The 24,220-nt window shown below is 36.3% G+C and overlaps 1 protein-coding gene and 1 non-coding gene across 3 annotated transcripts in view; one reads left to right on the forward strand and one right to left on the reverse strand.

Annotated features, from left to right (window-relative positions):
* The first annotated feature begins 586 nt into the window (after positions 1-586).
* On the forward strand, positions 587-718 carry LOC111758686 (small nucleolar RNA SNORA31). Its single transcript, XR_002792871.1, has one exon. It is a non-coding gene; the product is annotated as a small nucleolar RNA SNORA31 (small nucleolar RNA).
* A 782-nt stretch (positions 719-1,500) lies between these two features.
* Positions 1,501-24,220, reverse strand: part of ZNF800 (zinc finger protein 800) — a 57,570-nt gene continuing 34,850 nt past the window's right edge. For both annotated transcript variants that reach the window (XM_023582563.3, XM_058297324.2), the window contains exon 6: positions 1,501-7,380. In XM_023582563.3, coding sequence (XP_023438331.2) covers positions 7,194-7,380 — 187 coding nt within the window. In that variant the 3' untranslated portion in view covers positions 1,501-7,193. The remainder of the gene's footprint in view (positions 7,381-24,220) is intronic.

A 24,220-nucleotide genomic window follows, 5' to 3' on the forward strand; every position in this document is an offset into this window, starting at 1 on the left:
GCTGGCCAGTAAAAAAAACAAAAAAACAAACAAACAAAAAAAATGCAACAAAGCAGGAAGAGTCTGGTCCTTATGCTACTGATACTTGGGGGGAAATACAACAAAATACTAACAATGCTTTTCTCTAGGTAATAAGAGTTAAGGGAAATTATTTTCCTTATGTATATAACAAAAGTGTTTTTAAAACTACTTTTTGGGAAACGGACTTTGGCCCAGTGGTTAGGGCGTCCGTCTACCACATGGGAGGTCCCCGGTTCAAGCCCCAGGCCTCCTTGACCCGTGTGGAGCTGGCCCATGCGCAGTGCTGATGCGCGCAAGGAGTGCCGTGCTACACAGGGGTGTCCCTCGCGTAGGGGAGCCCCACGCGCAAGGAGTGCACCCATAAGGAGAACCGCCCAGCGCGAAGGAGGGAGCAGCCTGCCCGAGGAATGGCGCCGCCCACACTTCCCGTGCCGCTGACGACAACAGAAGCGGACAGAGAAACAAGACGCAGCAAAAAAAAAAAAGACACAGAAAACAGACAACCGGGGGAGGGGAGGGGAATTAAATAAAAAATAAATAAATAAATTAAAAAAAACTACTTTTGATGCATTTCTGACAGCCGTGGAGCAGTTCCTGTCTGTTGCCAAGATTTCTACTACAGATGCAAGAAAAAGAAGTCCTTGCCCTTTCTGTCTGTCTGGTTGTGGCAGCCAAGATTGAATGGGGGAATACAGGAAATCCTAAAAGCAGGGAAGGGGAAATAATCTTTGCAGCTCAAATGAACTTAAAAAGAGCAAATAGCCTATTTACTCCACAAAAGGAGTTTGAGGTTTGGATTTACGTGAGACGTGTTGGACGACAATGTTCCCTACATTCATGCCTTCTGGTAAACCTTTAACAACTGAAAGGTTAAAAAAAAACTGGATTAAAAGCAAGCCAGTGGTTCTTCCCTTTGGTCCTGGAATGATCCTGGACTTTGTGTGAACACTGAAAAAATAAAAAAAAAAATAAATAAATCTTTTTTTTTAAAAGTATATTAAACATATAAAAGATATTAGGAAATAAAAGAAAATTTAAAGAGTAAAAAAAAACTATTTTTGTCAAGTCTAAAAGAAAAATTGTTCTAATGCTTAAATTTTGTGACTAAATTCATGCTCACAATATTCAAATCCTTCCTGATTTCATAAACTGTGTGAACTTAATTAGGATCATTTAAGTTGCATGTAATCTGATGATTTTTTAATGCAATAAAGATTTTTAATTCCCTTTCTTGCTTTTTAATGGGTAACTAGGACATTATATAGAAATCACCATTCCAGTAAATTGTTGGCATTAAGAGGACAGTATATCACAACTCTGTTGTAAGTAACAGCATAGACTGGGTGGCACTATTGGGTGGAATCTTTAAAAAGGAACTCTAGGTAGTGTTTGCATATAACTCCATTTTATAAGATAACTTCACAGGTAATTTTACTTTTTCCAAACAAAATTAGCTCTTTATTAAAGTAGCAACATAAATATTAATAAATTTATTCTTTATTTAAAAGAAAGCAGGTTTAACAATAGCAAAAGCCTCACAATGCTATCCTAAATACACCAGTCAAAAATGAAATGAAAACAACAATTACAATCCATTATTCTTAAATAGCAACAATTAAGAGACTACATACCCAGCCTTTTGGGATACAGCCAAAGCTGTACTCAGAGGTAAATTTATAGCATTAAACACCCTATTATTAAATAAGAAAGAAATAAAAATAAGTGAACTAATTTTACAAAGATATATTCAGAAACAACAAAATTAATGTAAGAGTAAAGAAGGAATCAATAAAGATTAAAAATTATATTAATGATGTGGAAACTAGAAAAAAATTAGAATAGATAATATATCTAAGTATTGGTTCTTTAAAAAGACTTGCATGTGTAATGTGAGAGAAAAAATGCAACATAAAAAAATTAGGAATGAGAAAGGGGATACAACCACAGACACAGAGAAAAATATTTTTAACTCTTAGATAATTATATGTAAAACTCTGCTAATAGATTTTTAAATCCTATGAAAATGCATCATTTTCTTTAAAAATATTTTTAAATTAATACTTATGAAGTAGTAGTTAATCTGTCTAGGCCAAAACCATAGAATAAATTTTTTAAATTTTCAAAGAATTATCTTTTACCCACCCACCCTAAAAAAAGCTTGGGGCCTAAATGGTTTTTGGGATAGTTCCTCCAAACCTTCAAAAAAATAAGCAATTCCTATATAATGCACTGTTTTACAGCAGGATGGAAAATTCATTTTTTGAAGTTGATAAAGATAAAATAAAAAATGTTAAACTATAATCCAATCTTGTTCATATATATAAATGCAATAACTCTAAATAAAATATAAGGAAGTTGGATTCAGCATTATAATACTAAAAGAGGAAAGAACTCACCATGATGAAATAGGATGCATCTCATGCTAGAACAATCCAATATTGAGAAATCTATCAATACAAATTATTGTGATAACAGGTCAAAGCAGTAAAACCATATGATCATCTCTAGTCACCCAGTTACCCAGAATATGTTTAATATAATTTGATAACCCCTTCCAATAAAATGCTTCATATACTTGGACCAGGAAATCACTTCTTTAACTTGATAAAGAACTCCGTATCATTCCAACAGCTTACATTAAAAGCTGGTGAAATATTAATGGTTTTCCTAAGATGTCAGGAATAAGAGCAAAATTATGGCCATAATTTATTATATTTAAGATATATATGTAAGAGGAAAAATGATCAATAATTACACTTTAAATGATTGTCTACTTAGAACAGAATCAACCATCAGAAAGTTCAGAAAAATTACCAATTACAAAAATCAATAGCTTCAGCCTATAAGAAGCAACCAGTTAAAAACATAATGGGAAAATGATTTCACTCAAATAGCAATAAAAATATTAAATTTCTAAGAATATAATTAACATTATGTAGGATCTTAAAATTACTCAGGAGCATGGGAAATCTTCTATAACTTTGACATGTACCAAGTTCTTAAACGGGAAACAATATTACAAAGAAGGCAATTCTCCCCTGAATAGCCTATACTGTTAAACCAACTCTAAACAAAATGCAAATAGAATTTCTTTTGGAAATTACTAAAGCTTATCTGGAAGAATAAATGCACAAATATAACCAAAAATATTTGGAAAAAAGTAATTTTTACCATATTAAAATGTTTATCCTTAGGCAAAACAAGTTACATAATGGCAATAATTAAAATGGTGTGATAAAATAGAGAAGAACTAAAAATAAAAATCTAGAAACCACTCCAGGTATATATAAGAATTTAATATTTGATAAATGTAGACTACTCAAAACAGTGGAAAAGGGACTTTTTGATAAGTGATGATGCAACAACTAAATAAATATTTAGATGCTTAACCACATCTATATCAAAAATAAATTCCATTTGGAGTAAAGACTTAAGTCTAAAAAAAAATAAAGTAAATGAGGTGAATGTTTGTGTAATATCGGAGAAGACTGTTGTAAACATATCACCAAAGGTAGAAATTATGAAAGAAAAGACAGATTTCTCTAAATGAAAAATGTATTATTTCTGTATATCAAAGACATCATGAATTAAATAAGTATATATATGACAAGGGGCAAAATAACTGCAGCATATAGAAAAAACAAATGGATAGTGGTCTTAAAATAAAAAGAGCTCCTATAAATCAATAAAAGTGAACTTTCAACATAAAAATTAGCAAATGCATTCATTCATTTCTTCAACAGATATTTACTGTGCACCTAATACTGATACGTGATAAGTATCATACTAGGGACTAGAAATACAATCTTGAAGAATCAAGATATCCAGACACACTCTCTGCCCTCATACATCTAATATGAGGAAAAGACCAAGAGTTACATGAATAAAATTACAAACTGAGATAAGGGATGAGAGTAATAATGGAAAGAAATAAAAAACTGGAAAGCAAATGGGAGGAGAGGGGGCAGGACTATTTTAAATCAGGTGCTCTGGAAGGCTTTGCTCAAGACTTTGTATTTAAGCTGTTTTCTCAAGACGTGAAGAAGACTGGTTATGGGCAACAGCCTAAGCAGACAGACAGGATTTGCTAAGCCCCCAAGATGCAGAACAGAGTTTGGTATATTGGAGGAACCAGTGTAGCTACATCATGGAGGACAGTGACGAGAAAAGCATAATATAGGTCATAGTGTGCAGGGCTTGCAAGTCAAGAGAAAGAATTTAGGTGTTATCCTACAAGCCACAATTGACTTGATTTAAGTTACAAGTAAGGTTATTGTTACTGCTCTATCAAGAGCATATTGAAACGGGTCAAGAGTGAAAGCAGAGAGACCAGATAGAATTGGCTGCCACAATAGTCAGGTGAGAAAACATTGGTCAGGACTAAGTGATGGCATTGGAGGTTGAGAGAAGATCAAAGGTATTTGAGGGGATAAAATTGATAGATTGCACTGATCCAGTTGACGTGGGGAAGATGGCATGAGAAGATTCAGTGATGACTCTCAGGGTTCTGGCTTGAGTAATTGGTAGATGGTGGTGCTATTTATTGTGGTAGGGAAGATGGAGGGGAAACAGGTTTAGGGGTGTTAATGCTGAATTCTATTTTGGACATGTTAAGTTTGAGATATCTAAGAGTCATCCAAGGGAAGATATTAAGCAGATATGTGAGTCTAGAACTTAGTGGAAATCTTTATGTGGAAATCACAAGTTTGAAACTCATTAGCATAAAGATGGTAACTTAAATCATTTGTATAAGATCATACTGGAAGAGAACATTGAAAGAAGAGAGGGACTGGATGAAGCCCTGAGAAACGCCAACCTTTCAAAGTTCGGCAGAAAGGGATGAAGTATAAAACTGAGGCCTGGTCAGTGAGGCCGGGGGAAATTCAAGAAAGAATCCAGAGGAGAACATTTAAAGAAGCAGGGAATGCTCAAGGTGAGGAAAGAAAAGTACCCTTTTAGACTGGTAATATGGAAGTGACTGATGACATTAACAAGGGTACTTCTGGGGGATGGGGATTTGGGGGGAACAGTATTTCACATTGTTGTGGACTGAAGATGAGAAAAATGGAGACAACATATGAAAACAGCTCCATAAAGAAATATGATTATGAAAGAGCTAAGAAATTGCCAGTAGATGGAAGTGAATGTGATCACGGGAGAGTTTTTTGGTTAAGGTAGGGAACATTGGAACATGTTTGCAGAACGATGAAAATTACAGAGAGGGAGACTGATGATGCAGGAAAAAAAAAGGAAGGGGAAAACCTAAGAAGCAAAATCCTTGAAAAGGTATGAGGGGGTGGGATCTAGAGCACAAGAGAATGGGCTGGCCTTTGACCCTTCCTTCATTATCACAGATAGGAAGAAGATGGTTACCAAGGTAACTGAGTTGGTGGATCTTGTGCTGGGAAGATGAGGAACTTTATATGTAATCTCTTCTATTTTCTCAGGGAAATATGAAGTGAAGAGGGCGAAGGGGATGAGAAAATTTTGATGAGATGAAAAAAACATAAAGAATAGTTTTTGAAGTAGGAAATAGAAACCATGGAAGGAATAATAGCGCCAGTTTGAGGTTTGAGATAATGAATTAAAAATAAAACTAGTGAGCTGAGTCATGTGATTTTTCTTAAATAAAATCTTCAGTTGTCCCAGTCAAGCCCAAGGAAGGCAGGTGGCAAGGTTTATCCAGGGTTGGGATTTTGCCAGGAAAGTAGACTAGAAGAAATTGAGGTTCAAGAGTGCTGAGCATACTGTATATCAAGGATAATGATTATAATGATGGGTAATAGTATCTAGACTAGACAAGGAAGGAAGCAAATTCAAGTGAGGGGCTGATGGACAGTGAAAAAATGAGGTCAATGAATTAGTTGTCTTAATGACACTGAAAAAACATGTCAGTGACCAGAGGACTCAGAAGGATAGAAAGATGGTGATTAAAGAGTGGAAAGTACTAATGTTTAAATCAGGGCTCTCCTAGAAGCAGACACCAAAACAGCGTTCAATGTGCAAGAGTTTTATTGAGGGAACATCTGTAAAGGATAATGGGATGAAAGCAGTGTGTGTGTGTGGGGGGGGTAAGCGTCATACAATAATGCAGGACTGATACCTGACAAAGGAGGAAGGAGGGGACATTGGGCAAGAAGAGCCTCAGACTGCATTACAGTGCTAACAAAGTTTTGATCAAGCTGCTGAGGAGTCTCCAAGTCAAAGTTGCTCATTTAGGAAGGCCCCACATCTCATGTGTCTCACAGGAATGGCCTATCACTAATACCTGGCTGTGCTCAGGCACTGACTGCGAGAAGCCAGGGGTGGCATGGCCTCAGCACAAATCCAGTGGTGGACCCCGCTGAGGCCACAGTGGGAGTTGTCAGTCAACTATGCTACCAAAAGCAGATCTGAGAGGAGCAGTCCCACAGCCACCCCGAAAGGATTCTAGTGATGATGCTGTTTCTAACGATGAAGAAGTCTAGAACTGTGTGAGCAGACTGATTCAGAAGGGAAGAAATGGTTAGTGTAAATGAAGTTACAGAAAATGAGGGGATTGGATATTGGAGAGTTCATGTTCAATCAGTTGTGCATTTCATAACTCCAAGTCATCCCACAGTCATTGGAGATTGTACAGTTATTAAAAGTCTTCTTGCAAGTAGCAGTAGTGACTTGGGAGAGAGGCTCACTAACTTGATGACCGGATTTGAGGTGGGGAAGAAGACTAAAGTACGAGCTAATCTTCAAAGAACAAATTATGAAAGAACCCAACTAGGGAGTCAGTAAGTAACAAGGAGGAGAAAAAGAGATTGACATTGTCCAGTGGCATGATTTTCAAAGAAGCTGGGGTTTGGGCGGACAGGGTGAGGAAGTACTGTTCTGCGAGTAGCAATGACTAGCAAGGAGACCGTCCTCCCCACTACCTGGCTCTAAGGCACATGGTCCTCTTGAAGGGCTTGGTGGGAACGAGTTCTGGGTAAGCCAAGTTCAGTTAAAGCAAGAGGTGAAAGGACGTCTGAGAATAGCATGAGGATACAGGAAGTTCGCTGATGAGGAAGTGGACTTCCGAGCGCTCCGAGGGTTTGGAGGAACCAGCAAGGATGTGATGGCTGGAGAAGCCATACCGGGTAAGGTGCTTGAGGTACACCAAGCTGTGCGGAGTGATGGCGAAATCCGCCGGGCGGCGGCGCTCACTGGCGGGCGGGTTTCCCGAGGCCCCGGGCCGCGTGCTGACGCTCCCGGGCGGCCCCGCCGCGGAGCTTGGCGCGGCAGCTGGCGGCGGCCTGGCGCGTGGTGACGGCCCCCGCGGGCGGGCAGCGACTCCCCGGGGCGGCCGGGCGCAGGGCGGCGGCGCTGCGGCACGACGGCTTCCCGAGGCTTCGTCCCGCACGGGCGGCAGCGGTCCCGATGGAGGAAAGACAAAGACACTTCAGTTAGAAACCAGAAGGAAAACCCTTAAGCACTGCAAACCAAAGGGACAGCGAGATGCCATTTTCATCTAACAGGCTGTTATATATACATATGAGATAAAACTGTATTGAACAATTAAAATCGCTGAAACAATTGTTAAAGAAGAATGTATCAAAACCCTTAAAATTTTGCATACCCTTTAAGGATTATGTTCAGTGCAGTATCTATAATAGTAAAATAAATGAAAAGGAATCAAAGAAAAAAAAAATAAAAATGAGATATCCTACAACCAGCAAAGAGATACTGGTGAAATAGATTCTACAGTCTTTCCTAATAGTGGATACTAACATGCTATTAAAATAATGCTGTGAAATAACAATGATATGGCAAAATTCATACTATAGGCAATGAAAAAAAATTCTTTTCATCCCATTTGTAGTGTAGGTGGTGTGTGTAAACTTGTTATTTATGTATTATGTGTCATAGACATTGGACACACTGCAAATATATGAAATAATGGGGGGGGGGCACCAAACTGTTTAGTGGCTATCTCCAGGTGATGGAGTTGCAGGTGATCTTTATTTTCCTTTTGTTTTCCAAATGTTATACAATAAGCATATTTTATTTTTATAATAACAAATACAAGTTATTTTTTAAATAAAGGGACTTTTACTCCACTGTTATCTGCCCATTCTATCTTTATCCCAATTCAAGTTTATGAAAATAATTATTTCATATTGTATAGCAAAGGGCCTTACACATAGTGGATTTTTAAGAATTTTAAAGAATGAATGAATAGTCCACAGACAATACATATCCACTTAAAAGGTTTTGAGAAAACCACAGAATTATAGAGCAGTTTGTTACTTAACATTATACAATTAAAACCAAACTACTGCCTTAAAAGTGAAATTATAGGGAAATGGATGTGGCTCAACCAATTGGGCTCCATCTACCATATAGGGGGTCCAGGGTTTGATGCCCAAGGCCTCCTGGTGAGGGCAAGCTGGCCCACGCAGAGTGCTGGCCCATGTGGGAATGCAGCCCCAAGCAGGAGAGCTGCCTGTGTGGGAATGCCTCCTTGCACAGGAAACCTACCCCGCACAAGAGTGCCAGCCGACATGGAGAGCTGGCACAGCAAGATGATGCAATAAGAGACACAGACGAGAGAAAATAAGACATAGCGGAACAGGGGAGCTGAGGTGGCACAAGAGAGTCATCACCTCTCTCCCACTCTGCAAGGTCCCAGGATAGGTTCCCAGAGCTGCCTAATGAGAATACAAGCAGAAACAGAACACACAGCAAATGGACAAAGCAGACATGGGGGGGGGGGGGGGGGTAAGGGGAGGAGAGAAATAAATAAATCTTTTTTTTAAAAAGTGAAATTATACCTTATTTTGCTCTATTAATCGTTTCAGGAAAAAAAAAACCTGGGCTTCTGACAAATCTAATTTGATGTATAATCTCCACAGGTTTGGAAGCATAAATTAAGTTTACTAAAAACAGAAAAATTTACCATACTTTTGAAAAAAGTGTTTTAAGTTATCACCAATGTTTTACAATAATTCAATACTTTTCTCTCTACTATAATTTGAAAGAACTTAGAGCAAAACACAGTGAACCCAGAGTTGGATGAGAATTGTGGTTAATGGTACAAATGCAAGAATGTCTTCTGTGAAATAGAATGGATGTATGTCACTATTACAGGGTGGTGGGAATGTGGAGAAGCATAGGAAAAATAGATTTAATGTATCCTATGGACTATAGTTAATAGCAATACTGTAATATTCTTGCATCAATGCCAAAAATGTACTGTTTTTAATAAGAGGGAATGGAAAAGATATGCAAAATGTATGGTATGGACCATAGTTACCAGTAACAGACTGATATTATCTCATAATCTGTAAAAACTGTTTTGTGTGTTGATGAAGGGGTATTGGATGGGAACTCCACACATGTGCATGATTGTTTTGTAAGTTCACAACTTCTGTATTAAAAATTTATATATATGTATATATATATATATTACAATGAAACAACAATAAGCACTCCTGGTTTTCCAATAATAGCAAATTAAAAATGTTAACAATTATTGATGCCAGGGAGTCTTCTTTGCTAAACCTTATTCCAGGAAAATGCATAAAGGTGATAATAAAATTATACTAATATAAGTGGGAGGGGTTCCAAGGCTTTGTTATTTAAATTAATAGAAGATCCTCTATAAATTCAAAAGATATTTTAATCCAGAATGACCTCAGAGATGTCAAGTTAATTTTACTTAATGATGAAAAATTCCAAGATACTGGACTGTTGCCTAAATAGATGACCTAATCAATCAGTCACACCAACCTGCAAGTTTCCTTCTCTCTGAAGGTATTCGATAAAACTATCATGTCTAAGGAGTGGATGTAGCTCAAGCAGTTGAGCGCCCATCTCCCATATGGGAGGTCCCGGGTTCGGTTCCCGGTGCCTCCTGAAAAAAAACAAAAACAAACAAGCAAAACAAATGAAAAAACCAACTCAGGGAAGCCAAAGTGGCTCAGTGGTTGAGCACCGGCTTCCCACATACGAGGTCCCAGGTTCAATCCCTGGCCCCCGGTACCTAAAAAAAAACAAAAAAAAACTATCATATCTGGAGGCATACCTTTACCAAAAAAGTATCAGAAATCAAGTTACAAAGGAAATAAATACCAAGAGACCAAAACTTTGTGTTAGTCAACTGTTCCTGAACAAAAAGAAGGCTGTAAGAACTTTTTATGAAGTCTTATCTAAAAATCTTATTATTCACCAAATGATTTAACGTAACAGAATTTAATACATATTAGACAAAAGAGCATTTATTATTGGTGCTACAGTCCAACTTTCATTATCCATTCAGTGATTTTAATTTAATTTGACATTTCTGGAGTTCTCATGTCTCAGGTATTATGCTTAGACACTAGGAACAAAAAAGACAATACTTGGTTCCTGTGAGTAGCTCTGTCTAGTAAATTATCTTGAGATTATTGGGATGACTCATATTCCCTAGGCCTAACCTGAATCACTAAACCATTTTGCACTCTTGCCCAAGCTTTCCTTCCCATATTCTTCAGTTGAATTTTCTAATTTCATGTCATTCTCCTTTGCTCAAATCCATCCAGAGCATCCTATTGCCACGACTAGTTCAGTCAGGGGAGTGAAAGACCACCACTCTGAGATTCTAACTGAAGATATGGATACCCTCCTCCAGAAGCATGCACAGAAATGCATACACCATATACTTTATTTCACTGCACTGGAAACTGATTTCCTGAACATAAACAGTATATAAATAGCAATAATTACAGAGGTTATGACTCCCTTACACTCCTTTTTTCTTCATGAAAGATTAATGGTTACTTCCTGGACAAAAAAAAATCTTATTAAATGAATTCTAACTGTTCAATAGTAAATCCCAATGAGATTTTGCTTAAAAGAGTTGAAATTGTGGTATGCCTTTGATGTAAAAGCAAATACTTCATTTTTGATAGTCAATTTCAACTTTTTCCCTGTGGCAACAAATGCTGAAATCCTTGAGTCACAAAGGTGCATAGACCAAATTCCATAGACTGCTTTGCCAGGCAACAGTATTGAACACCAACTCCCTCTGCTTTCAAGTTCAATTAAGACCTCTGGAAAACTAGCAAATCTCAGCCTGGTACAGAAAAACATCACCTTCTGTTTCTATTTCTCGGTAACACTTCTTGGAGAGGCAATGAGCGCTGTTGATGTGAAAAGTAATAAGGCACAATGACGTGTGGCAATTCTTTTCTCATCAAAGCACAAAAACTGTAATGTATGCCTGACATCTCAGGTGCACCATATAGCTTCAGAATGCTACTTTTTTTTTTTTTTTTTACTTCCGCTAGAATGTTTGAGAGAGAGAATGGGCATGAAGGTGCAATTATTTTGAAGATGTTGACAGTTTTTTCAGTTTCCAAAAGGGGTTCTAAAATGGAATTCTTCTTTAAGGACATCAGAGAGCACATGAAAACATGAAGCTGGTTGCACTGAAAGGCATCAATAGTTTCATCCATTTGCATGCTGAAGAGAAATGGCATAACTTCCCATTTTTCTAACTCTGGAGAGACTGATATTATTTAACAGAGCACTGGCTCAATTTCTTCATGAACCATACTTAAAAACCTTTGGACCAAAAACTATTGTGGACTCTGCATTCCCATAACATACACTATAATATCCCACATTTGCACTTTTGTTCTTGCCATTTTGTGCAACAAAAATGCTTCCTCTCTTCTCTCCATCTATTCAAATGTTTCCCATTCCCTCAGGACCAAAATAAGGGAAGCAGATGTGACTCAACTGATAAAAGCGTCCACCTACCATATCGGAGGTCTAGGGTTCAAACCCAGGGCCTCCTGGCCCGTGTGGTGAGCTGGCCCACGTGCAGTGCTGCTTTGTGCAAGGAGTGCCATGCCACCAGAGGTGTCCCCCAGGTAGGGGAGCCCCACGTGCAAGGACTGTGCCCTGCAAGAAGAGCCACCCCACACAAAAAAAGCACAGCCCACCCAGGAGTGGCACCGCACATACGGAAAGCTGAAATAGCAAGATGACGCAAAAAGAGACACAGATACCTGGTGCCACCAAGAATGCAAGCCAACACAGAAGAACACACAGTGAATGGACAGAGAAAGAGAGAGAAATAAAATCTTCAAAAAAAAAAAAAAAAAAAAAAGACCCAAATCAGTCCCTTTCATTAACTTTCCTTGATTACTGGAATCTGAAATGATCTATTCCTCTTATGGACTCCTACAATAGTTACTATCTATGATAGTGTTCTCAAAATGTGGTTCTGAGACTAACAGTTTCAAAAAATGCACCATAATCTGTTGTTTTACAAAGAGAGCTGTGACTATTTCTCCATCCTTTTCTCATATCTATTTAACAACTGCTAAAGAGGAAGGATAACAATGCTTATTCTTGCTGGAGTGACCAACTGAATCACTCCTTTCTATATTCATTTTCAAGCAAAAGTTTTTTTTTTTTTTTAAATAACCTTTTTTAGGTGGTACTGGGGATTGAACCCAGGACCTAGTACATGGAAGAAGGCACTTAACCACTGAACTAAATCCACTTCCCTCACACACAAAGTTTTTTACTTGTCAATTATGTATTTGTCAGATCTGTAATGTCATTGTTGACCGCTGGATTACACCATTATACCCCACCTCTGGATTTTTCCATCATTACCCCTCCTACCCCTAATTTAATGGCTATCTTACTATTTCTTCTAAGGATTCAGATGCTGCTACCATTTTCTGACTAACTTTACACTCTGTGAGAAAGAATCTAAAGCAGAATTTGAAAATAAGATAAGTATCATTAGATGGAAAGAGCTACAACTGAAATCATACATTCAAGTAAGATGTAAAATTAAATATATTTGAGAGCTGGGTAGTAATTTCAAAATAATCTCTCCCAAAAGATTCATTCTAGAGATAGTAGATCTGTGGGAAAAGAGGTATTTCAGAGCAACAAAATTTCTTGCTTCTGAAATCTCATAAATAAAATAGCAAAATCATGCAAAGCCAAAAGGCATTGTTCTAATTTAATTTACCCATGGATTCAACATTAAGGATGAACTGAATTAGAGAACTAAAATAATAAAGAAATGAAAGAATAAAGAATTTTAAAAGAAATTAAAATAACTCAAATGTAAAAGATGCGATTGATCAGTCACCTATAGAAATGGCCCAGAAAATTGTCTTTGACACACGCAAGTATCAAAATTACCTGGGCTTAATACCAGTTACACTTAATAATAAGTTATCATTTATTTACTGTATGTCCATCACTATTCAATTTTATTAAATAATTCCAATTTTATTAGTCCTTAATTGGAAAAAAATGTGTTAAACAAAGGAGATAATCTATAACACCTCTATAAGAAAAGGGATCAAGGAAAGCAAAAACTACCTGTGAAAACTGCATACTCTGAAAACTGAATAATATCTGGCCTGAGTAGCAAGAATATTCCTACGGGGAAGATGAATGTATCACACTACCAGAGCTTGCCGAGAGCTGATTCAATGCTTATCTAGCAACTGTCTGATTATACTTTAGTTTTCCATGTAGATTTGTCTACTGGGAGAAAATGCACTGAACTATGAACATAAGAAGCCAGTGTGTTTGATATTTCTCATTGCACATTAAAGAGCTGGCATTGTGGTATTTATACACCAGTATCTATCAGACTGATTAGAGTGGCATAGTCCTCCAGCTTCTAGTCATCTCTCCAGAAGAATCAATAATCACAGACAACCTTAGAAAGTAGTGGCCATGTCAAAGTTACCTGTGAGTCTTAGCAGGGAGGCTAGCCTGCCCTCTGTCTTGCTATTCAAATTACAGTGCCTTATGATTTTATATAAACACACACACACACCCAGAGAAACAACCATTTAATTAGAAATGGAATGGTTGGGAAAAAGAGGAACAAAATGGAACGTTATTTGTCCATGCTCCAGAGCAACTCCTTGTGAATTTAGAGTATCATTTTATAGCAGAGAAGGCTGAAAGATTTTTTTAATGGCCCCAGTAAGTATTTATTTCATTTATAAAATAGTGACCTAAGGAAAAACCAAAAGTTCAAATGGAACTTGGACATATAAACTTTTACCAAAGAATAAATATCAGAACATTTTAAATACCTACATATATCCAAAATTTGTGGTTATTTAGGGGTTTTGTTTCTGTTTGTCAGATTTTGTTTTCTGATAACATCCCCATAGGAGAGAGAGACCTATAAATACAGCAAGGTCATAACAATTCTTAACATGACTTTTGTTCACTCTCTGACAGTAAGAATTCTAAAGTCAGAATGCAATAACAACTGTTAGACCTTTGTGTCCAGGGCTGAGAATCACACACATGAAACTTGAACCTCAAGGTTACAATCTGTCTTGTTCAATTACTGAATTTTAACTGATATAACATTGTTTTGAAAATATACTTTTAGTCCAATTAAATTTTTTCCAATCAATATGGCTAAAGTTATCATTGATACTATTTTCAAACAGGATCTCCCAGTAATACATTGAAAGGCACTGCCACCTTTAGGAAGAGTATGGGATTAATGACTAATTACCTATAGTAAAAATCACAGATAAGTACTTAATTTCTGTGAATCCTATCATGGACACTGGGCATTGGACACATCTGTTTTTGTTTTTTAGGAGGTATAGGGGATTGAACCCAGGAACTCGTATATGAGAAGCAGGCACTCAATCATTTGTTCTACCTCCACTCCCCACATTTTTTCTCCTGAGGTAGTGGGGGCCGGGGATTGAACCCTGGACCTCATATGTGGGAAGCCAGCACTCAACCACCGAGCTACACTGGCTTCCTTGAGTTGGTTTTTTCTTTTGTTTTTCTTATTGTTTTCGTCTATTCAGGAGGCACTGAGAACTGAACTGGGACCTCCATTTTAGGAGATGGGCGCTCAATCACTTGAGCCACATCTGCTCTTCCCCATTTGTTTTTAATGGATTTGTCTTTTGAGATGAATTTGGTCGTAAGAGTTAAAATTAAGCAGCTCTAATAGTTCCCATTATTCTCTGAAAAATAAAGTGATAACTGTATTGATAGATAATTTGGCCAAAATAAACTTGGAATGATAAAAAATAAGGGTGTATTTTTTATACTGATAATCATTAGTCAAATCAAGAAGATCAAAACATACGGTTACAGGGTTCAATCCCCGGTACCTCCTAAAATATATATATATGGTTACGAGCTGTTGTTTTGAGAAACTAATGAAAGATTATTTCTCTGACTTGCATATGAAACTAGATAATTAAAAATCTAGAAAATAAACATTTGTGATTTGATATTTATAACATTATTTCTTTTCATTGACCCTGAGAAATGAAACTGTTTTGTACATATTATATAGATTTTACAGAAGTCTGAAGATAACTGATATCCCTAAAAATCCTGTCTGCCATTTCTTTCTCAAATGGAAAAAAGAAAATATCCCAATCAACTTTTTGGTAACTAGCAGTAATAGTTATTATGATTATATACATTTTACTCATCATTTTTAAATTTCTATATTTAACATCAGTTGAAGCAAATACGAGGATCCATCTCTTTCTGAAAGAAATGTGAAAATCTACATAACATTGAACATGAGGTACTCAATATGATATGCTGGCAATTAATAATACTCTGTCAATTCACATTAGTAAAACCAATTGTCTAAACGATAAGTAATCTGGTAAAATGGAAGGTTCAAGGACCAAGAAATTAAAAGATCTGAGTTCTACAATTGTCAGACATATTGTTAAACAAGTGGAGAAAAAGCAAGGCACAGAAAAGTATGTATAACACGCTATCATTTCCATGAATAAAGGGTGATGCATGCATTTATATAGCTATATATACATAAATCAACTCTTGAAGACAAAAGAAACTGGCACTGGTCACCTTTGGGGAAGGGAATGGGAGAAGTGAGAGATGGGGTAGGAAGAAAACTTACCTCTGACGGTACACCTCTGTACTGTTAATTTTTTATATGTACATGTTATCACCTATTAAAAATAATCTTTAAGAAATAGCTGGCTTTTAGCCCTGACTCCTTCATTAACTACATGTGTGACATTATGAAAATTACTTACCTCAATTTTCTCCATTTTAACATGGGGTTATATGAAATCTCTAGAGTCCCCAACTACACTTCAACAGAATGATGGGTCAAAAGAATTATTGGTTATAATTATATACAAAATGCCAGGTGATGAAACTATAAGCCTTAATTTGCAGTGAATTACATAACATGATATTTTAATTATTTACACGGCTGCCTGTTCCATTCCCATCAGGCTGTTAAAACAGCATAGCATGCAAGAGTCAGAGGAAAATTCAGGTTTGTGAACTTGAAATGCTTCTCTTCTTCCTTTTTATTCTGTGTTAGAAGTAAAAAATCTGATTAATTGATTTCTCCCTCCCAAACTATTGCTGTTAAGAAATAGACTCTCATTACCTATTTTGATACATGAATATAATGTTAGGAGTAATTATAAGAGAATTTTTGTGGTAGAGTTTAAAAATGGATCCTGAGATAAGAAAAAGTTGAAAAAAATTTATATTCCCCTAAAATTAGCCTAAGAATCTCCTAAATTCATCCATAATCCTCATAAACAGAAGATACTAAGCAAACTAGAGGGAGCTATAAGTAAAGCCATATAACACTTAGACTGGTAAAAGTGGAACATGAAGAGGACTGATGCTTGGAGGACAGGGAAAATGGGAACAGGCTTGGGGATCCATTCATTCACAGCCCCACATGCAGAAGTAAAACTATTAGTCTTGAGTCCCAAAGGGCTTAAGAGTCTAATCATAGGGGCAAAGTAATTAAATAATAATGCAATAAAGAGATAAAAGATGAAAGTTAAAATAAGTGGTAAGGTAAATGTTGCCAAGTTCATCAAAGAAAGATGTCACTGTAGGTTGCAACTGTCAAGAAAAGATTCATAGTGAAAATGGGACTTTGAAATCTGTATAAAAAGCAAAATGATGGTGGCACCATGGACAACATAAGAAAATCAGTAAGGGGGGGTCAGTTCTGGTAGTGGAATGATGAATTTCGTTTTAGTTTTGGACATATTACAATTGAGGCTGTCAGTCTGGCACATGGTATTTAACTATACAATAAATGAATAAATAAACAAGGAAATATAAATGTCTCATAAATGTCTGGAAATAGGCAAGTAGAATTCAAGGAAAAGATCAGATCTGAAAAACACAGGTTGGATGAGGAGTTGTGGTAATTGCATGAAAGTGATCTTTTATGTATATGACAGTAAAAATGAAATCTAATTATAGAATTTTAAAGAAAGCCATACAAACCATAGCTTTATTCTAAATAATAACCTTAGCTAAAAATTTTATAAATTACTTTTCAAATATTAGATTACCAAACTTCTTCACAGAAAATGAAAAAGTTATGACATGTTAGCAGTATATCAAAGGACCAGGTTTAAATAAAAGATCAATATGCAAATAGGGGAGGGACCCAAGGAACGGGAAGAGCATACTTAAACAGGATGTTTGACAACCCTCCTCCACTATTTTTTTGCAGAATCCTAGCATTATTTCCTATCACAACCATCTTACTCAAGAATCTACTCCACCCCAAAAAAAACACCACCACACAAAACCAGGAAATCAAGAGGTGCTGGTTTTACTTTTCCATTACTACCTGAAAATATTAAAACAAGATTTTTTAAAAAAACACAGCTATTCTCTATTCAATGATCTAGTGATCTTGTAAAATTAAAGGAATAATTTATAAACACTCGCTAACTTTCAACAAAATATGCAGTATAAATTGAAGGTATTTATTATCTCATGCATAAAAAGTGTGTGTGTTTTGAATGGACTGTACAGAGCATGGTACTGTATAACACAGGGAATCTAGTGGTGGAAGACAGCGTGTGGTTAACAGAAAAATATGAAAACATTCTCTCATGAACTATAATAAATACATAATACTAATATAGTGAGTTAATAATTAGGTGGGTTTGGGGAAAAACACACCAAATGTAAGCTATGTGCTCTTTCATAGTTTGTAACAAATGTTTCTCAACAATGCAAGGTGTTGGTGGTGGGGTGGCGAGTGGGAGCCTTGCATGATGACATGCATGTTTGTTTTGTAAGTTCACAACTTTTACTGTACACTTACTGTTTATGTACATTAATGCATGAATGTTATACTTCAATAACATTTTATTTTTAAAAAGTGTGTATGTGCGTGTGTGTGTTTGGTGATTGGTAACATACTGGTAAAACTTGTAAGAAATTTCTAAATAAAATTTATTTCTAAAATGTCATATGGCAAGAAAGAATATCAACAAATATAAAGAAGGATAGTAAACAAATGAAATCCTGAATGCAGAAAGTATAAAAGTCTATTCTCAGAAGGTTTGCCCTCATGCACAACTGAGCAGAGTCAGAGAGACAGATAAAGCAGATACAACCCCCAGATATTGGTTCCTTTGAGGGCTAAAGAGACCCATGGGAGTTATGGTCATGGCCGATGGGGTTAACTACCAGGGCAGATGGCCCCTCTTTGGAAATGGTGTTTATGTGTGATGAATCTGGACTCAGATGGGATCTCCCTTCATAAGACTTTCATGCTAATGTGCTGGAGGTGCAGTTAATGTTGGGGTTTAAGATATATTTAGGGGATTTGAATCTCTGGACTGACAATGTGATAGCCAGATCCTGAGCCTCAACAGACTCCAGCACCTACAATCTGATTTATTGGACTTACCACACTCAGCTAAGATGGAGGTGAAGAAGGACAACCACCACACCATGGAGCCTAGAGTGATTACAACTGAAAATGGGAGGATTGCATCCAGCATCCAGGTGGAATCTGAGCCTCCTCTTGACATAAAGGTGCAATGGACACAACCAATCCAGTGTCCACATAGAAGAGGTGGCATTGGATTGGGAAAAGTGGACATAATGGACAAAGGGTATGGGGAAAGGCAGGAAGAGATGAGAGGTGGAGGCGTCTTCGGGACATGGAGCTGCCCTGGATGGTGCTTCAGAGGTAATCACCGGACATTGTAAATCCTCACAGGGCCTACATGATGGAATAGAGGAGAGTATGGGCCATGATGTGAACCAATGTATATGAGGTGCAGAGGTGCCCAAAGATGTACTTGCCAAATCCAATGGATGTGTCATGATGATGGGAACGAGTGTTGTTGGGGGGGGGGGAGAGGGGGGGTGGGGGGGTGGGGTTGAATGGGACCTCACATATATATTTTTAATGTAATATTATTACAAAGTCAATAAAAAATAAAAAAATTAAAAAAAATAAGTCTATTCTATTATTATTATTTTTTCTAAGAACCCTTCAAATGTCTAAATATACACACAACTTTTATTAGTAATTTCTTAGTGATTTACTAAGGTGTGACAGGGTATATAGAGGCTTGTCAGGAAAAAAAATCAGTGTTCAAACAAACCTTCAAAAGGGAAGATTTTAAACAAGTATTAATTAAAGTTTATAGTTTAGTACAATTCTGTGCTAAAGTAATTGTGCTGTGTTATTTGAAGCAGATATTAGGTTTTTATGCTTATGCCTATTATTGACAATTTCAAGCTGAAATAAACCATTTCAAAGCATCAGAAGAGAAAACTTAAAAATGTTTTTTCACTTTACTAACAATCATTAAGGGAGTAATAAAAATTTTTAAATTACAGCTATCCTATGTAGTTCAGGCCTCTCAGCATTTCTATCAGTGACTTTAGTATTTACGGGTTCATAACTCATTCACCAAATTTACTCTATTGAAACCTGACACACAACATCTCCCAGGGAATTCTTCCCCTTACAGGTAGATTTTAAAAGTTAATCAAAAATTGAATAGCTCAAATGGTATACAAACCTATGTTTTCTCTATTAAATCATGATATCAGTCCCAAACAACGTTGACTTCTTAAAAGTCATTCTGTATATCCTCCTAAATACCCATTAGCCTGGGTGGGGTAAATGGGCTGTTCTGTTTTAATTTCTAGGGGGAAAATTTTTCCAGTTGAACTGTAAGTGGTTATCTTGATGGCAATACCAAGAAAAATTTTATTAGGCTCTCTCTCCAGAAAGGAGGTGAAAAGAAATTGGGAAGAAGCAGTGAGGGCCACAGGAACATAAATAACAATGACAATTCAGGACCTAGTTTTTATTAATTGTTATTTTTTTTAAGTCCAAAAAGTACAGCTTAATAAAATAAAAATTAATGTATTTTATTTACCTACTAAACCTTTAATAGCATCTTTTTTTCCTTAGAATATGATTATGGATAATAAATTACCTGATTTTATCACTGGATTGTGTCAGGTTCTATGAAGATTTACCCAAATGTCTTTCTCCAAGTTTTCTTGCCTAGATTAATTACACAGACATAGTTCCTGCCTTGGTCAGAGGCACAGGAACGAAATCATGAGCAATTCATGGACAGATCAAAGCAATAAGACTCAACAACCAAATCTTGTTCAGTATCCAAGAATACTACTAGACTGTTTTATTTTAAAAATTAAGATATTTCCTTTTTAAATAAATAATTTCTTTTTAAAATAAGCATTAGAGAGTATATCTTAAAAGCTCTTTGAATATGACACATAAATTAGTTCACATTGCCTGATACTCTTACAATGTAATTATCCAGCACTTCTCAGGGTAATATACGTGTTATATATTTTATACACGCATACACAGAGCCAATACTAGCCAAATATCATTTCCCAAATGAAAAATTGAGATAGGAAGTCATTGCCCTAAATTACAAAATAAATCAAAAGATGAGTAGTACTATATATTGAGTTTATTCTTTCTAGTAATCTCTTCAAAACCTATGACGTCAGCAACCACAAGTATATAATGAAGCCTAAATCTCTATCTCCTGGGCAACCTCTCTCCTGATCTTCAGTCTTGTATATCTTAATTCTACTGAGTATCCCCAATTAGATTTCCCACAAGCACCTCAAACACAACATGTCTAAAAGTTAATTCAACATTTTCCCCTGGAAATGTGCTCCTCCTCCTGTGTTCTGTCAAAGAATGGTACCACCCACTTACCCAACCAAAATGCCCAAACCTGGGAATAATGTAAGATTCCTCCATTGCCACTGTCTGGAAAGATGTTTCCAAAATAACTATCATATCTATATCTTTCTCTATAATCTCATTGCCATTACCTGAACTTAGGCCTGTATCACTCCTTACTTGGATTATTAAAACTGGGTCATAAATGATTTCCTTATCATCAGTCTTACCCCCCATCCCCACTCCAATTCAGTCCCCTGATGCTTCAGATGCTCCTGCTTGAAGTAGCTCTACTCCTAATCTTGAAAACATGGTTCAAGCTACTTTTTTGGTGTGATGGTTAATTTCATGTGTCAACTTGGCTAGGTTATGGCATCCATTTGTTTGGTCAAGCAAGACCTGCCTTGTTCATTACTGGTATATCATAGATGGATTTGTATTATAGTCATTGATTCCATCTATGGCTGTTTACATCTATAATCAACAAAGGAAATTATGCTCAACAATGAGGGGAGTCTCCTCATCCCATCAGCTAGAGGTCTTAAAGCCAGGACTGGAAATTTAAGTCAAAAAGAAAAATTAGTATCTATTTCAGTCAGCCAGTTTCTCCTGGAGACTTCAACTTCACCTTCATTGGAGTTTGCAACTTGCAGCCTGCCCTATGGGATTTGGATTTGCCATCCCCACAGTCATATAAGCCAATTCCTATAATAATTATCTTAATATTTAATATATATGTATATATTGTAAGTATTAAAAACATATATTATAAATATTAAGATATATATATATCTCCTGTTTAGTTTTGATTCTCTGGAGAACCCTAATAATACACTTGGTACATATGGTCCTTCCTAATTTAGCCACTGCCTTGTCTCATATTCCTCCCTTTAATCTACATGTGGTTCCATGTCTCTGTACCAACCTGGAAACTTTTTCTGCCTAGGTAACTCTGTCAAAACTCAAAACTGAATTTGAGAATTAAGAGAACTCTTCCCAACCCCCTGAATATGCCTTAGTATTCCACTTCCGTACCCTTATATGTTCCTATTCCACAGCACTTGAGAGATTAAACTGTGTTGCTTATCTATGAATCCTAGCACCTAACAAAAGCAGTTCAACATATCTACTGAATAAATGAAACAGGACAACCTATGACAATGAAATCTGAAAAACACTCATGAAATTCTTTGACTTTTGACAATTTGAACAAGCTCTACAGGAAAAAAGACAACTTGATTTGCTCATTATTAACCATCTGTGCCAAATATTATTTGTAAACAATTTTTCATCTTTTAATCAACAAAGTTTGTTAAACTGAAATCTTCAATCTTTAAAAGGCAAAGACAGACCTCATTCAAACACAACTAGTTCTATCAGTAATAAACACTTTAATTAACATTTGATAAAAAGGCTTGCCTCACTCAAGAAGTGAAAAAAAGAGTTGGATTAATTAAACCTAGCAAATACCTGTTTGCCTACATGCAGAGAGCACCATGAATACATCAGTAACAGGTAAATAAATCTAGCTGCCACCACCCCACAGCCTCCAAAACAACTTCAGTCACATCAGCAAACCTCCCATCATCTATCATATCTACAACATCCCTTCAGCTTCCCATGATCAACCACAGTAAAGTTTGGGTTATTTTTAATTTTTAGTAGAAAAGGTAATTTAGTTACTTACAGACTATACAACTTTTCCACCTATACCCTGAACATATCAAATTAAAAACCTAAATGTCAAGGACTAGCAAAAAAAAAAAAAAGAAAAAAGAGGAAAGAAGGAAGGAAAGGAGGGAGGGAAGAAAGGAGTTATTTTTAAAACTAGAGTTTGTCAAAAGAACAAAATTACTTGCCAGTTAATGCCTTTAAAAAGCACAGGACTCCTAACAAAATCATACTGAAAATAAAGCACTTGCAATCTTCAGAGGGTCAAGTTTTATTTTTAAGAGACAACTTGCTTCTATCTGCATTTGTCTTTTTTTACCTCAAAGTACCATAGCTGATAGGAAAGTCTGAAATGAGAAATTACATTCAGATTTATGGTTGCATACCTGATCATCATGGCAGAGCAGGAGGACAAAGGCTTGTCCTCAGTGTACTGAAGCTTTAATGAAAGAAAATATCCCAAACAAAACTATATTAGATTAGATCTGAAGCCCATGAAAGTAATCTTATAAAATAAACTGAAGTGGGGGTAGGTATGCCCCACTTAAAAAAACAAACTTTTTAAAACGTAGAAGGTTATTATTTATAGCCTATTGCTAAAGTGTGAATCACAGACCAGCAGCATGGACATCGCATGGGAGCTTGTTAGAAGTGGAAAATCTCAGGGCTCACTCCAGACCTACTGAATCAGAATCTGCATTTTAATAAGACTCCACTAGATCTGTATGCATGCCAAGATTTGAGATGGTTTAGCGTCAGGTAGCTCTGGCTGCTCATTAAATCACCTGGAGAATTTGCAGAAAATATATAGAAGCTTAGACCCTACCCCTAGACATTATGATCCAATACACTGGAGTGAATGCAGGCATCTGTATGGTTTCAAAATTTCACAGGTGACTCAAATTCATACTCCTGGTTAAAATAACACTAGCATAACTAAAGAAGTTTTGGCTTCATCAGAGTACTCACACTACAGAACTCCTTTAAAAACCAAACCCTACTATATTTAAAACAAGATTTTATGTATTCATAGCATTTTAGGTACTTCTCAATTTTGTAAAACAAGACAAATGTTAATTTGCATATTTAAATATAATCCTTTATAGGAGATTCAATAACCTCTCTGTAGATAAGTTGAGAAAGCCAACCCAGAAGTCTGCCCTTCTCTCAAGAGACTCAAATTGGCTAATTTTTGGAACAACATACATTAGAAATCACAAATACTTCAGCTTGTGATTTTTTTTTTTAACATGGTTAAGAGTCATCCAAGAGGGCAACCTTATTTATACTAACAGCAACTCAAATACTCTTCAATCAACAACAAAGTTAAATTTAAAAGTTAAAAGCATAAACTAAAATTTGGAAAAATACTTTATCAACATGACACTCTTACTACAGGCATGCGTTCAGTAAGGCAAATGTGTGTTTAGAGTATAACTTGTTAGGAATGAGGTTATAAATTATTGTTGTTTCTCCTCAATAATGTGCAAAGACTAATCCTGGCATGTTCCTGCCATCTTGCAAGTCACTTAACCAACAGTT

Source organism: Dasypus novemcinctus, chromosome 5 (genome assembly GCF_030445035.2).
Source record: "Dasypus novemcinctus isolate mDasNov1 chromosome 5, mDasNov1.1.hap2, whole genome shotgun sequence".
Lineage (NCBI taxonomy): Eukaryota > Metazoa > Chordata > Mammalia > Cingulata > Dasypodidae > Dasypus > Dasypus novemcinctus.